Raw genomic sequence first — 15,668 nt, forward strand, 5'->3', positions numbered from 1 at the left:
GTAAGCCACTGAGCCGCAGCCTTGGTTGATGCGTCGGAGAATATGTGCAGTTCCTTGCGCTGTGCGGTAGTGAGTGAGGCAGGGGAATAGGTGCGAGGTATGTCCAGCTGCTCGAGCAATTGCAAGGAGTCTTTCCACGTCTCCCACGCGGCCCTCTTGTCTTCAGGAAGTGGACAGTCCCAGTCGCATGTCCCAACGACCAGCTCTGGGAGGAGGGACTTCCCTTGAACGATGACTGGAGCCACAAACCCAAGTGGGTCGTACAGGCTATTCACCACTGACAAGACACCGCGTCGAGTGAATGGCTTCTCTTGGATTGGAGTCGTAAATGTGAAGACATCCTTCTTCAGGTTCCAAGAAACTCCCAGACTGCGTTGGATTGGCGGCGTGCCATTGCACAAGTCAAGACCCTTCAAATCCTTGGCACGGTCTGTTTCTAGAAATGCTTCCAGCACTGCAGGGCAGTTAGAGGCTACTTTGTGGAGCTTGAGGTTTGACGCGGCCAACATCTGTTGTGTGCGGCGTATCAGGCTGATGGCTTCCTTGTCTCTAGAGAGAGACCTCAACCCATCGTCCACATAGAAATCCCTCTCGATGAACTGCCTGACGTCGCTGCCAAATTCTTCCTCTCGTTCTCGTGCTGTTCTCCACAGCCCATAGGTTGCAACTGCTGGTGAAGGACTATTTCCAAACACATGTACCTTCATTCGGTACTCCACCACGTCACTGTAGATGTTGTTGTTGCGGAACCACAGAAATCTTAGCTAATTTCGGTGGTCGTCTCGCACCAGGAAGCAGTAGAACATGGGCTTAATGTCCACAGTTATGGCCACGGGTTCCTTCCGGAATCGGATGAGCACTCCGAGCAGGCTGTTGATCGAGTCTGGACCGGTAAGCAGCACACTGTTTAAAGACACGCCTTTGAACTGTGCACTGGAGTCGAACACAACTCGTGTTTCGCCGGGTTTTCGTGGGTGGCAAACACCAAAGATGGGGAGGTACCAACACTCTTCTCCTTCTTGAACCGGTGGAGCTTCTTCGGCATGGCCATTCTTGAACATGTTGTCCATGAAGCTCGTGAATTGTTCCATCAGTTCTGGTTTTCTCTTCAAAGTCCGTTGGACAGCAGTGAGGCGTGACTCAGCCAAGCACTTGTTATTCGGAAGCCAAGGCCTTGGAGAACGGAAGGGGAGAGGCGCTACCCAACTGTTGGATTCGTCCTTTGAGAACTCGTCGTCCATCAGCTTCAAGAACTTCCTGTCCTCGACAGAAAGTGAAGGTCTGTTGTCATCCTCCGTTGTCTGGAACAGCGTTTCAGCGATCTCATCGTCATAGCTGTGTTTCCTAGCAGCGTGCTGAGCTGGTTGGAAGCAGTGTGTCGACCCCTCCATGACAGTGAGTTTCTCTTTGACCAAGAAATGGTTCTCACATGGCTCGAAAAGGGAGGGACGTCCATTTTCGAGGACGTTTGTTTTGAGGTTGCTGACACAGTCCGGTGTGCGACTTCGACTTGTGCAGACGTTTCCTACGATGACCCATCCCAGATCCAGTTTCTGAGCAAATGGCGCATCAGCCGGTCCGTTTCGCTGTTGTCGAACCTTGTGTATTCTGAGGATGTCTCTCCCGAGGAGAAGTAGAATCTTGGCCTCCGGGTCCAAACAAGGAATGAATTTAGCAACAGCTCTGAGATGAGGGTGAGGCAATGCCACTTCCGGTGTTGGAATCTCGGTCGTGTTGTTAGGCATTTTGTTGCATTCGATAAGCGTTGGCAACGGAAGCTTCACGGAGCCATGTATGTCTTCTATGAGAAAGCCAGACGCTCTTCTTCCTGTTGCCTCCGTAGTTCCAGCACATGTCCTTAGTGTGTAGGGGGAACTGTGACCACTGAGTCCGAAAATGTCGAAGAACTCTGTTCTTGCAAGGGACCTGTTGCTCTGGTCGTCTAAGATGGCATACATTTTTGCTGTCTTGTGAGGCTGAGTCGGATGACTGACTTTCACCAAGCAGATCTTAGAGCAGGATTTGACACCGTTGCTTTGACCGCAGACCTCTGTGCACTTAGATGACACCTCAAATGCAAAATCCTTGTCTAGAATTGCATCTTCAGCATCGTTCTGAGCTACAGGAGGCCTGTGGCCGACATTTCCAGCATGAAGCGCCGTGGCATGCCGATCGCTACCACAATCGTCACATTTAAGAACTGTTTTGCAGTCTCTTGCAAAGTGGTCTGTCGAAGCGCAGCACCTGTAGCATATCCCAAATTTTTTCAGCAAACATTTTCGTTCATCCAGCGGCTTTTCCCTGAATGCACGACACTTCCGGAGGGGGTGTGGCATCCTGTGCAGAGGACAATACTTGGTTGCATCATGCCACTTTAATGCGTTTGAGGGCGGATGGTCAGTGCTTGCTTCCACGTCCGTCATTTGCACTGAGATAGGTGCTTTTCTCGGGCTTCCATCCGATGCCCATCTGTCTACTCTTGTCAGCCTTGAAGGGGTGCCGCTTGCGGAGCTGAGTTTGAAGCTAGGATCGTTTCTCGTTTTCGCTTGGTCCCTGATAAAGCTGGCAAAGAACGAGAAAGGGGGAAATGCGACCTGATGATTCTGTTTGTACTTGGAGCCTTTCGCGATCCACATGTCCTGCAAGCGCTGGGGCAGCTTTTCTACAATGGGGTTTACTCCTCTTGCGGTGTCCAAATAGGAGAGCCCAGTCAGGTAAGGGTCACATTTTCCTGCCTCAACTTCAAGAAGGAGGTCTCCCAGCTCTCTCAATTTCTGGGTGTCTTTGTCGGTCAGTCTGGGGAAGTTCGAAATTCTTCGAAAGATGGCCTCTTCTATAATTTCTGGGCGACCATAGCATTCCTCAAGTCTTTCCCAAACTACCTTTAACCCGGCCTCTGGGCCGTCGACGTGCACGGAACGCAGCCTCTTCGCGTAGGTTGACGATTCGGTCCCAAGCCATTTCACGAGAAGGTCAAGTTCCTCTCTTGCCGTGACTTCGAGAGTCTGAGTCATTCCCTTGAACGTAGATTTCCACGACCGGTAGTTTTCAGGGCAGTCGTCGAACTTCGTAAGCGAGGTACTCACAAGGTCGCGCCGAATCAGATACTTTGCCATGGTGGTCAGTTCAGGGGCGTTAGCTTCATCTCCCTGCTGACTAGCAATGTTCTGCGTGATGCCTTGGTTGCGAGTGCTTGGTGTGCATGGAGCGCGGTCTTCAGGTGCTTCATTGGCGTTCTGACAGACGTAATGCTCCCCGCCGTCATGCTGCTGCGATTGCTGGCGCGAGCCGATGCGCACGTGAGCCTGGTCAAGCACGTAGTCAAAGGTACGTTGAGCGCGGTCTTCGGATGCCTCGGAGACAGTCGGACAGATGTGATGCTCCCCGCCGTGCTGATCTACGGCAGCCTCCAGGTCGTCCGCTTGCGCTTCCGCGGCGGCCGCTTCTCTTTCCAACTGCATGACTTGTAACTCTGTGTCTAGCTCGGCTTTCTGGCGTTCGATTGCCGCAGCCGCACTTTTCTCTTGTTCTTCCAGTCTGGCCTTTTCCAGTTTCACCGCGGCTTCTTTCCTCTTGAGAGAAGCCTGTACTCGCGCCGCGGCGGCCTCCGCTCTTGCTCTGGCGGCCAGCATGCTTGGCGTTGTCGAGACGGCCGAACGCTCCGAACGAGCTGAGCGCGACGAATGCCGTGACTGCACATAGCTTGCTGTGTTCTCAGAGCATGCAAAATGAGGTTGGTCCGGACTCACTTGAGCAGCGGGCGACTTGCGGTCTTGTGACGCCATGTCGTCCGTGGCTGCGATGCGAAAACGGAACTTCTGAAGAGCGGAGCCAGCCAGCGGAGCCTAGGTGCTTTCGAAGATTACGCGAGACACCGACTCGACGTTCATCGCGTTTTTACTATTCTGATTCCGTGGCACGCGTTGGGGCTGCGGCCACTCCTCAGATAGATGACAGGTCGCAAACACAAAGAAAATCGAACATTTATCCAGGCATTTACAACTTGTAAAAACGCGGTGCTGCCACAGTCGTGCAGCGCGGTAGAAGGAACGAAAGAGTCACGAGTTACGTAACGTGACACCTCCAGAGGGAGGTGTAAAGAGGGAGAAAGCCGATGGATATTACCGGGCCTAGTCTTTGCCGATGATGTAGTATTAATGGCAGAGACCAATGCGGACCTCCAGGCCCTCATCAACATATGCGCTGAGACCATGGCGCCACTTGGCCTGAGCTTCAACTCAAAGAAGTCGGCGGTGCTGTGTTTTTCAGCGCCGCTGGACGCCGAGCAGCCGGTCCACCTACCAAACGGGCACGTCCTCGAGATGGCAACGGAATACCGATACCTAGGCATTAGGTTCAGCACGCAGCCAGAATATGCTGCAAAACATGAGGAACACTTGAAACAAGCTTCGCAGCGAGCGGGCAACATATTGAGAAGGCGGTGCCTATGGGGCTGCAATCGATTTGTTATGGTCCGCGAGCTGTGGAAGGCAGTTCATGTGCCCGCATTGTCATTTGCAAACTCAGTTATCTGCGTGACAGCACCCACAAGGGAATGGCTCGAGCGTGGTCAATGAGCGGTGGGACGTCTGGGGCCGGGGTGTCTTGGGCGGGTGGCTAACGAGGCAGTGCAGGGAGACCTCGGTTGGTCTACCTTCGAGGCTCGCGAGGCAAGAAGCAAAATAGCCTACGACGGTCGGCTGCGCCTGATGCACAAAAATCGATGGGCGCGTAGAGTCTTCGACTATGTAAGTCAATACTGCCTGCGGACTACATGGGTGAAGCTGCTCCAACACCTTCGTCGCAAGTTCGGCTTCTTCAGAAATGAAGTACAAGCCGACAACGCGAGGAAATGGGCCAAGGCAGTTAATACCCAAGTGCATGCGCAGGAGCGAGAGGCGTGGAGGGCTGCCATGGAGGGGAAGTCGACACTAGAAGTGTACCGGGCAGCCAAGCAGGACATCTGCGTTGAGAGCTTCTACGACAACAGTGTAGGCAGCCGCCTGTTGTTTGAGGCACGCGCGGGTGCCATGCCAACGCTTGTGTACCGCAAGCGCTTCGACACTACAGTCGAATGCACCCAGTGCAGAGTCTGCGGAGAGCACGACGAAACAACGGAGCACATCGTCCTACTCTGCGAGAAGCTGCCAACGCCACCGCACGAGGGCGCTACGTTTCCGCAGGCGCTGGGTTTCCGTTCTTCGAACGAGGGCTGCACAGCGGATGCGGCAAACGATGCGGCAGTTGCAGCGACGAAGCGCCGATTGACAGAGTGGTGGACGCTGGTGCGACATTAGACCAGTACTGTTTCGTCGGTATTCGCGTGTGTGTTTGCCGCTTCGCGTTTGATAGTGGTGTTTTTATGTGTATATCTATCCAGCCAGGGCACCTTTGGTAGGCGCCCGCCCGTTACAAAGGGAAGGCTACATCATCATCATCATCATCAAGCACGCGGGCGAGAGGGAAGAGAAAGAGCGTGGAGGAGAGATGAAGATGAAGTTGGCGCCCGGGCGGGAAATCCAAACTGGACTCGGGACAGCACACATTTCATTGAACATTACTTTCCTGCAGTGCACAATAGTGGCATCACAGGATCATTATTGCATCGGTGTATGGTGTAAAAGTTGCCTAACGACATTGTGATCCACCGCTCAAAGAGAACCAACAATGGCACAGAGGAAAGGTCACGCAGTTGCACATCAGGCAAGAAACATGACTGAGGCCTCTTGCAGATTGCTCGTGGAGTGCACAGGGCTTGCCAAAACCAATCCACATCATCGCTGCATTAGTGGAGCTTTTGCCAGAATACCACTGCTTGTCTATGATGCTGCCTCCCTCAAATACTGTGGGCCATGTTAGCCTTGCATTTCTTGCCCCCTTTGTGTGTTATCTTGCTGCTGTGCATGCTTGTGCTTTTCTTGTTGTGTTGCTGTTCTTCCTTCTTAACTCACTGTTGTTTTTATTCTCCTTCAGCTCCTTGACCTGACCCTGAGACATGTTCAGGCTTAATATGACATGTGCACTAGATAATACGCATGTATGTGCATGCTCTGATAATAACTTGCGTGAAGCGAATAAAGCAAGTGTCTTGCACACTGCATTAAGCTGTTTGTAATGTGGCATTACCCTCCACCTCTATATCCTATCCACCTCTATATTCGTCCCGTTCCCCAATGTTGAGTAGCATATGTGAAGACATTTTTCTCCAGCCGACTTCACCTCTCTTGACATCAAACCTTGCCCTCTTACAAGGAATCTTGCTGCATTGCAAAGGAGGTGCCTGGTGCTGCTGTAGATGCATTGCTGTTGTCCTAGAGCAAAGGAATTGTAGGGATGGGCATGACAAATTTTGTTTCACCTCTCACACTTTGGTGCGTACTTGCATCACACGAGTGGTGTAGCTGCCTATATGCCCTTGGTAAGTGCTGTGTGCTCATTGTTAGACAGAATTACCGAGATTAAGGGCATTTTCAAATATTGAAATTAAATAGCATTATTGAGAGCCTTTTTTATTTGAATGAAATAATGTACCTGCCACTCTACGCCATGCATTCGTGAGGTGCTTTTATATAAAGTCCGTAAAGTCTGCTTGCAGGCAGACTTCATAGTTAATGTTCACAGAGCAAAATATGAGTGCCTCAGAGCATGCTAATGAGTTATATATCCTATTCAGATTAAGCGAAACGCCAACACTGCTTCTGTTGACAACGTCTTTTAGCTGTGTCTGTTTTTCTTTAAGTACTGGTGGGAAATAATATCCCCCTATTCTGCTTTCGCATTTGACGCTTTTGATAATAACACGTACATGCTCATAGCGTTGCGCTTGACGCGATTCACAGTCGCGTTTCGTGCGCGGCCGCTTGCAAACGTAACCAAGGGTAGCGTTAACTTCTATGCACCTCGATTCCTAAAATGTATATTGCCGTGCTAGGCATGGCTTTTTTTCGCAGCTATCGCTCGCTGTGTAAGGCCCCGTGCGCTACACCGCTGAAGACGTGACACGGTGAGGTAAAGCTTTCCAATTACGCCACTGACGCGTTGAGGTTACGATCTCTCGATCGTAATTAGACGATAATTAGACGCGACATGCTGCGCGATGGCTTCGGGAGATAAGCGGTCGCTTCATGCAGTATAATTACCGTTAAACTCTTATTTCCGTGACGACCGGCCCACAGGGTCTTTCGCGTCGCATTCAGCACAATACACTCAGCTAACGTCCGTGGCGCGTACGCCGAGACCGCCGCCGCAACGCATTTCACCGTCCAACTCTACGGCGCTACTGTGCTAACTCACCTTCGCGCCGCAACTCGGCGGTGTTTTTTGTACTTGGTGCCGAGTAGCAGACGACACTGTTTATTTTTTTGTCATACTTTTTTCTTTATTCTTCAATGTCGTCATTCTATTCTGCTGTTACGCATTTTCGCACCGCCCCGATTCACACGTCACGGGTACGCCCCGCTCATGGCGGATTGGCGAATATCGAGAATCGGGCCCCTGGTCTTACGTCACGGCGCGCCCCGCGAGCTCTTGAGCGACCGGGGCCGCGTTTTCATGGGCCCTATTCTGCACCGCTCTCAATATCGCTCTCAAGTTTGAGAGCGTGACGTCAAAATGACGACACCGCGAGATGCGAACCGCGGAATCAACCAATCAGCAGCAAGGTTGCGGTGACTAGTAGCGGAGGGCGTAATCAGAGGAAGGTGATCCTCGTTGCGATTGGCCAACCGAGAACAGACGTCACTGCTCTACTCTACGTCACTCTGTAGGGACTTTTGGGGAACACTGCGCTTCAACCGACAGGGAAAATCTCAACTCTTCTTGAAAATCCTTGCTCAATATCCCAAGGTATCCCAAGGTGCATTTCTTGCTCGCTTGTTTTTTATTTTTTTTTTCCTTGAGCATGGAGACGGACACGTGCGATGGCGTTGCTTCAGCGGTTTGCGACAAGGCGTTCTTCAATACTAGTAATTTAAAAACACCCATCAAGAATATTCATGGGGAAGGACGCGGTTGTTGCTGCGACGCGTCTTTTCTTTTTCTCTTTCCTGTGATCTCTCCTCTATCTGCACGCGGCAGCGGTGGTGGCTCGGCTCCAGCCAGTAGGCAGTAAGGCACGGCCGTTCTTGTGCGACTTAAATCCGAAGCATTTTGTCGCCCTTCGTGACCTGCGACGGCACCACAACTTCGAGGAAGAGCTGGAGAATCTAGTCTTCGACTCTAATAAAGGTAAGAAACGAAGTCTGCATGCACGCACGCAGTGATCAAAGCAATAAAGGGCCAAAGCGGGATGCAGTCGCGCGCTTAGATTACCGATCGAAAAGTTGCAGTTTATTGACTTTTCGAGTGCGCGCATTTTAAGTTTGTAAACACAAAGCGCGTTCTTTTTTTTTATTTACGGGCTTACACTCACCTGGGGAAACTTGCACGTGGTTTTGTGCACAAAAACTTAGCGATGACATGCACGTTTTTCAAAGGAACCATGAAGATTTCAATGGGCTTAGTCTAGTGCAGCAGATCTGCAGAGGTAGCATTTGCGGGCATTCGAGTGAAATGTGAAACGTAACGTACTATAACCTTTGATAGCCATGACTTGTCATAGTCATTTTGAACTTATTTGTAATGTAAGGTGTATAGTTTGTACAAAGTTTAGGTAGTCATAGTTTTGACTCCGAATCATTCTGAAGTGTAGCATGACACAGCACTTTACTAGTAACATAAGGTGTGCAGAGTTTGTACAAAGTTGCGTAGTCATGCCTTGCACTCATGACTCGTCATTCTGCAACATAGCATGACTGTGCACTTTATTGCTTTGGCATTCTCGCTGGTAAGCAGTCTTATGTGTGTCTGCAGAATTTTTTTTTTGGTGTCCTAGCTCCTCCATAAGCAAAGTGACAAGCAGTGCACTCTCTTTCATATTTAAAGTGGCCACTGCAGGAAAAAAACTGGTCCTTGCAGCAGACTCGCTGCTACAGGCCTTGCTTATGCTTTGTTGCAGGCACCTGCAATGTCACGACAGGACACACAACATTGTCGCGGCATGCACTGGCTTAACAGGGCTGAAGCCATGGCAATCGCAACACGCAGAAGTGTGTAGGAAGAATGCCCAGCATTGTTCTGCCTTTAGAAGTCAACAGCGCTGACCTGAATTTGTGGTCAAAGGACAGGGCCATGTAAAAGGTTGCTGTGCAGGAATAAGTTTTTGCAGGGTGTAGTAAAATTGAAATACTTCCATGTAACAGTCCGTGTAATAACTTGACCTGAACTTAATAATTTTCTCCAAAAATTGTTCCCCATGCGCTATAGCAGGAAGAAAGTGACTGATAAATTTTTAACAATAAAAAAATGGGAAATGCAGTTATGCACTGCAGGCAAAACGCTAAAAATTTGAAGCTAAATCTGTGATTGTCATGCGCACTTGGCTGAGGCAGAGCGCCAGTAGTAGTGCGAGAGTACTGCATATGTGCCCACTCCATAGCACTTGCATTTTTCATTAGTGTATGTAAAAAGTACAAACTTTAATTTGGCCTTGCTTTTCAAAAAATGAAAGTAGTGTGATACACAAAAAATTGACTGAGAAGTTTTGCCGAAATTTTATAAACGTGCAAAAGCAGAATTTCATGAACATTGCCTTGTCTTGTTACTTTACTGTTGGCTTTCTAAGGATGCCTTATGCCGTTATTCATGTGCTATCATTGTGTACACGTTTTTATCAAAATGGAGCCCACCTTTGTTCACGCCTAAAATTTAAAAATTTCTTTTTAGTCATGAGTGGTCATGGACTTATCATCATATGTTGGCATCGTGTCATAACTATGTTACAATGCTGCTGTGAGGCTGTGGTTGTTATGTCGCCGTTGCTATGCTCTTGGCACAAACCCACATACATCGCAGGATCTTGCTCGGGGTTTACCGTTCGGAATAGTGCTTTCACACTAATAATTAACTAATACTATGTGGAGTGCTTAGTTATGTTTACAATCTTTCCGTTTCAGGATTTTGTGCCTGGAAAGACAGAGAAGAAAGCAAAACTTGCTGCCATTTTATAGCTTCTACAGGAAAGAAGGAATGTGCACCAAGGGTTTTTAAACGCTACCTGCACTGCCACCGTTCCGGCTCGTACGAAGAGCTTCCTATAGAACAGTGCCAAAGGCAGGAAAAGGGGCAAGGAAGCTGCAAAATCGGCAAACACTGCTTTGCTACTCTAGAGGTAATGGAGAAAGAGGGCAAGGTATATGTAGTGTTTCAAAAGAAACACTACGGACACTTCAATGAGGCCTGCCACCAAAGGCTGTCCCAGGATGATGCCAGAGTGCTTGCAGGTTAGCCACTCCTCTTGTACAAAGCATTTGTGCATGCTGTGTTGACTGTACCGGAATGTGAAAACGTTTAGAAGCTACACTCCACCAACCTTTCATAAATGGGAGACGAAAGTGCAATAGAAATGTATTTTAGGGGGAAGATATTGCTCATTAACCAAGTGATCATTTCAATGATTTTTATTCTTCTGCGATGCATCTATGGCACAAAAGAGGTGGGACAACACGAAAATGCCTATTGTAAAGTGGGAGAAGGCATGTCCCACAAAACGAGGGAGCGGAAGAAGTTATAGTAGGGCACAGCTTAAGAACCCAGCGGCCAATGCCCCTCAAAGGAAGCCTGCCATCCAATGGCGTCGACCGATTCTCATGATGTCATGGTTAATCCTAGGGGGTAGCACTGCAGGAGGGTGGCAGATGAAAGGGGATTAGTTATGGCTTTAATTGGATTAACTGATGAAAATCAGCTGACGCCATTGACTGGGGGGGTCTTCTTTAAGGGCCATCTGCCACTTCGTTCTCGAGTTGTATCTGACTGTAGTGCAATTCACTTGAGCCTACTTGGTCGCATCGAAGGGTGAGAAACAATAGATCCACGGCACATTGCATGTACAGCACAGTCTGTACGAACTTCATGCCGTTTAGTTTAGAGATGCTTTGTGGAAGGGGTCCAGTCTTTCAAACTGAACATAATTAGGAATGTCATCTAGCACTGAACTACTTCAATGTCTGTTCTTTTGTTTTTCTGCTGGTTTCATCGACTATCCTAGGTCTGTCGCTCAATCGGCTGACGTTGAACTTCATCCGTAAGAAGTCGGCTTGAGCTCTATGAAACGTGTCTTGAATGACTGACAGTTGCACTCGATGCTAGCCTCTTTTTTTGGCTGCCTGTCAAAAGCGTAGGCATTTTGTTGCTGATCAAAGCAACGCCACCAGTCTAATGGTTGTATAAGGGCCATGTTTTTTCTCATAAGACAGATCGCCTGCAGTGAACTTTCATTAATTAGAATTATTTGGCTGTTTTGGCACTTCATCAGTAACGCTCGCAGGAACGGCTGTGGTTTGAGTGTTCAGCTACTAAACTGGAGTACCCGGGTTAGAACCCGGCTGCGGCAGCTGAGTTTCGATGGAGGCAAGAGGTGCCCACGTGCTGCGCATTGTCAGTGCCCAAAGATCCCCAGGCGGTCGAAATTATTACGGAGCCCTCCACTACAGCACCTTTCTCTCTTGCTTCTTTCACTCCTTCTTTCCTTCATGGCATGGTTGAGGCAGTTACTGCACCATTTCCTTTCCTCAAAAACCACTAACATAAAACACAAGCCTGCACAAGAGTTGAAATCGCAAAAAAAATGAACAAGCAGCATTTATATTTCAGTTTATGTATGACTGGCATGCCCTCCAATTGTCTCTGACTTAGCAGCAGTCATTCAGGTGTTGAAACTGAAACAGCATGAGAAAAATATTCACTTAGAAATTAAAATTATTCACCTGGCGTAAGTGAATGCTACATTGTGACTCGTGCACACTATTGTCTTGTGCACAAGTCCAAAGAAACAAAGATCGCGTTCAAAAATTTGGTGTCTCTACTCCTTTAAAGGTTGCTGTCAGGCCAATCGGTGCATTTTTTGAATATGCAGAATGAAATGGGACAGGATGAGAAGTACATGTCCTTATTCTTTTCTTGTCCACATTTTCAATGCTGTTATATTCTGCATTTATAACACGCTGTATATAACTTCCCTGTTTTGCATTGCAGTATGCAAGTTTAAACTCATAAAAATAAAGTCCACCTGGCTTTGAAACAACCATTTTGTCGTGTGCTTTGCAGTGCCACAAAAGTGAAATGATGAACTGTGCGTCACCTGTGAAAAGGAGCAAAGTGGAAGACGAAGGAATCCGACCAGAAGTATTTGTCACTTTATTACATGGCTGTAGGCAGATGAACCAGAGATGTTAACAGTTTTTTTTCTGTACCATTTTCAGGCCGGTTAGCAGAAGGAGTGCCAGAAAAAACCATTGTGCACAACATCCGAGCAGGTACCAGTGGATCAAGCCCACGGATGCAACTTGTGACCACTAAGGACCTCCGCAACATTGCAGATAAGTTTAGGATTGCCGAAACAGAGCAGAGAGATCCAGACGATTTTAAGAGTGTTGAATTATGGGTCGAAGAAATGAGGGCAGAAAATGAGTCGCCACTGTTGTATTACAGGAAGAAGGGTGACCCCAACATTCATGATGGTGACTTTGAGCTAGCATTAATGACGTTCCCACAACGAGAGCTCCTTTATGAAATGGGGGCAGCGAAACTGTGCATTGACTCCACCCATGGCATAAATAAGTACTAACCCTGCTCACAATTTCTCAAGATGCCTTTGGTATCTCGTGTGCCTACTTGATTTCAAAAAGGGTGAACACGGGCACTGGGGTGAGGTTTTTCGAGGCCATCAAAGAAAAAACACAATACCATGTCAGGCATTTATGTCTGATGATGCCCCTGTTTATGGCAGTGCATGGGAGCAGGTGATGGGTCCCTTGAGGAGTCGACTGCTTTGCAGCTGGCAGGTGCTACACAACTGGAGCACGCACCTGAATACAGTCACAAACAAGGACTGCAGGAGTACAACAAGGGACATGCTGCACACTCTGATGAAGTGGACAGATGAGACTGACTCTCAACAGTTGCTCCCTGCACTTCTTGGTATCCACTCCAAAGAGCATCAGCTTAATTGCCTTTGGCTTCGTCAGAAATTTTGAGAAAACATACGCAATGAGGGCATATCAGTGGGCTTACTGCTATAGGCAGTACATTGGATTAACAAAAAATAATCACTTGGAGTCAATGCACAAGGCACTGAAGTACTCTCACTTTGGTGGCTAGGTAAATGGGTGATTGAATACATTAATCAAAGTACTCTTCAATTTCACATCCGAAAAACTTTACAACAGGTGTCAAAGGAGGAGCAGACCACCGCAAATCTGCCCTATTTAGGAAGCGTAAAGTGGGGATTGAGCTTTCTAAGTCCAGTACTGAGAGAGTGGGAGATGGCCAGTGGCATGTAAAGTCACAAAGTTTGGTGAACTTCAAGCACACAGTGGAAAGAACTAGCAAATCGTGCAGTGGCTGCGAGCTTCATAGTGAGCAGTGCGAGGCTTGCCACAACATGTACACATGTACGTGTTGACCATGCAACGCATGTGCACATGTGCAAGCACATGCATGCTGTTGCTATAATGGAGTTACACTCATGCCAGATGCACAGCAGCCAGAAAGTAGCATCTGACTGTGCTGGCGTTTGTAGGCCCTGCCAGCTGAAGATGGCAGATTTCAGGTGAGGGATTAGGATTATGTTATGAGCTAGTTGGCAGGCTATTCTGACAAAGTGCTTTAGCATAGGAAGCTCAAGACACAGCAGGGAAGAGGAGTGCCATTTGCTAATTTTCTTGAAGCCCACATGGTCATGAGAAAGGTGCGCCATCATATCCCATATCAAGCAGCACCATTGAGGGTGCACTACAGGCCTCTGGTATTTCTTTTCTAGTCATTCCTTTTTCCCGAAACTTTCCTCCTAGGAATGGAGAACTCATCCCGCCACGGCGCCTCAGTGGCTCTGGCGTTCTTAGACTGCTTACCCGAAGGCTGTGGGTTTGATCCGGCCATGGCGGCCACATTTCAGTGGAGGCAAAATACAAAGATGGCCATGTGCTGTGCAAAGTCAGCGTGCATTAAAGGGCCCCAGGTGGTGTAAATTAATCCAGAGACCTCCATTATGGTGTCCCTCATAGCCCATGTGTCACTCCCGAATGTTAAACCCGACAATTAAGAAATTGAGATATTTCAGGCCCCCCATTCCCTACTCAGAATCTGCTTGTGTGAGTACGCCCTCTCTGGCACTGCTCAACAGAGAACCTCTGACAATTGGCAAACATTTTTCATCTTTGGGAAATTAGTGCACTCATTTTCTTGTTCATAGCTACCTTGCATTCACTATAATTTTATTTCTTCGTCATCCCTGCTTGATTTCATTTTGTCTGCGTGTGATGCACTGAGAGAGGCATGCGCTCTTCAATAAAATTAGTATGAAGTGTCGCTCCATGCTGCATTCCTCTTTGTTGCGTCGTGCTGCCACAGTGCACCGCCCTTTTAGGACATCTTGAGAAAAACAGTGCTTGCAGACAAAGGACCAGAACAAGAAGGACACAAAGAGAAAAAAACAGCGCAGTTGTGTGTCCTTCTCGTTCTGGTCCTTTGTCTGCAAGCGCTGTTTTTCTCAAGATGTACCCCAACCAACTCGCCCCGCAACGCACCTTACCTTTTAGGACAGTTGACAATATGTGGTTCTACAGTTCTGCAATGCATATGAGAAAAAAGTATTCTTGACAAAAGGCTAAGCCGTAGCTGTCATCTTGCACACTGAAAGCTGCAGCGCAAAACTACTATTCATCTTATTTTGCAAAGAGAATACTGCTGCAACAGAAAAACAGTATTACTCATTTTTCAGAACATTGCAGGTGCAATTTGTGACACGAACTTATATTGCCATGGTAGAAACAGCCGTGAATAGCCTTCCCTCACATGATAAAGCACTTCATAAATGAACTTGCTTGGCTCTTACAGTGTCTCTCAACCAGCCTTCCAAGCAATGAGCCTTCTGTTGTGTGATGGGAACACTGTGCCAACTTTGTTGCCTAGAAATTCTAAAATGCCCCTATTTGTCGAGAAGGCAGCTTAGATATGTAGAAAACCAGCGAAAAGGACGCATTCACAAAGAGGAGAAGTGCACAGGACAACGCTTCTCCTCCTTGTGAATGCGTCCTTTTCGCTGGTGTTCTACTTACCATGCACCAACTGGCCCAACAAGCTACGCTTCTTCGATACAAGGCAGCTTAGATGAAACATATAGTGCCCAGTTAATGTCATTTCCTTTTTACTCATTAATGAAAAATGCTTCAAAGCCCAACTGCAAAGAAATTATAATTTGGCTAGAATGCCTGTTAATGTGCTGGGTGTGTCATAAAACTAATCGTAACAAAGTTTCATGCTTCTGAGAAAACTGACACTGTTGCTACAAGTGTTTAAAAAGCTGTGTGGTAGACAACGTGGCATGTCCGTATAGGCAGATACGGATACCTGAGTGCCATACGGCCTCATGTCTGGCCCATTGGGAATGAACAGATTAAGGACAGTGTAGAGTGAAAGGCTAGGGGCTAAAATGTGGTTTGGCAGTCATGGGTATGGTGCTGCGGCAAAGTTGTTAGGAATTTGTTTCAATCCTGCAGATGCTGATTTCTGTTTCCATTCCAGGTTTTTGTACACCATATTTACTTAAATAATGGATGCATTTGCATAAT

The 15,668-nt window shown here is 48.0% G+C and overlaps 2 protein-coding genes across 2 annotated transcripts; one reads left to right on the forward strand and one right to left on the reverse strand.

The window, feature by feature from the left end:
- Positions 1-764: 764 nt before the first annotated feature.
- Positions 765-1,958, reverse strand: LOC149338251 (uncharacterized). The gene has a single exon (XM_089550726.1). It carries the CDS (start codon positions 1,956-1,958, stop codon positions 765-767), a length of 1,194 nt encoding a protein of 397 aa, XP_089406852.1.
- A 5,823-nt stretch (positions 1,959-7,781) lies between these two features.
- On the forward strand, positions 7,782-14,342 carry LOC149338252 (uncharacterized). Its single transcript, XM_089547556.1, has 4 exons — positions 7,782-7,845; positions 8,077-8,226; positions 9,993-10,319; positions 12,300-14,342. Exons 3-4 carry the CDS (start codon positions 10,211-10,213, stop codon positions 12,662-12,664), a joined length of 474 nt encoding a protein of 157 aa, XP_089403682.1. The 5' UTR covers positions 7,782-7,845; positions 8,077-8,226; positions 9,993-10,210; the 3' UTR covers positions 12,665-14,342.
- The last annotated feature ends 1,326 nt before the right edge of the window (positions 14,343-15,668 follow it).

This window comes from Amblyomma mixtum, chromosome 6 (assembly GCF_055824585.1).
Source record: "Amblyomma mixtum isolate Tamu chromosome 6, ASM5582458v1, whole genome shotgun sequence".
Taxonomy (NCBI): Eukaryota; Metazoa; Arthropoda; class Arachnida; order Ixodida; family Ixodidae; genus Amblyomma; species Amblyomma mixtum.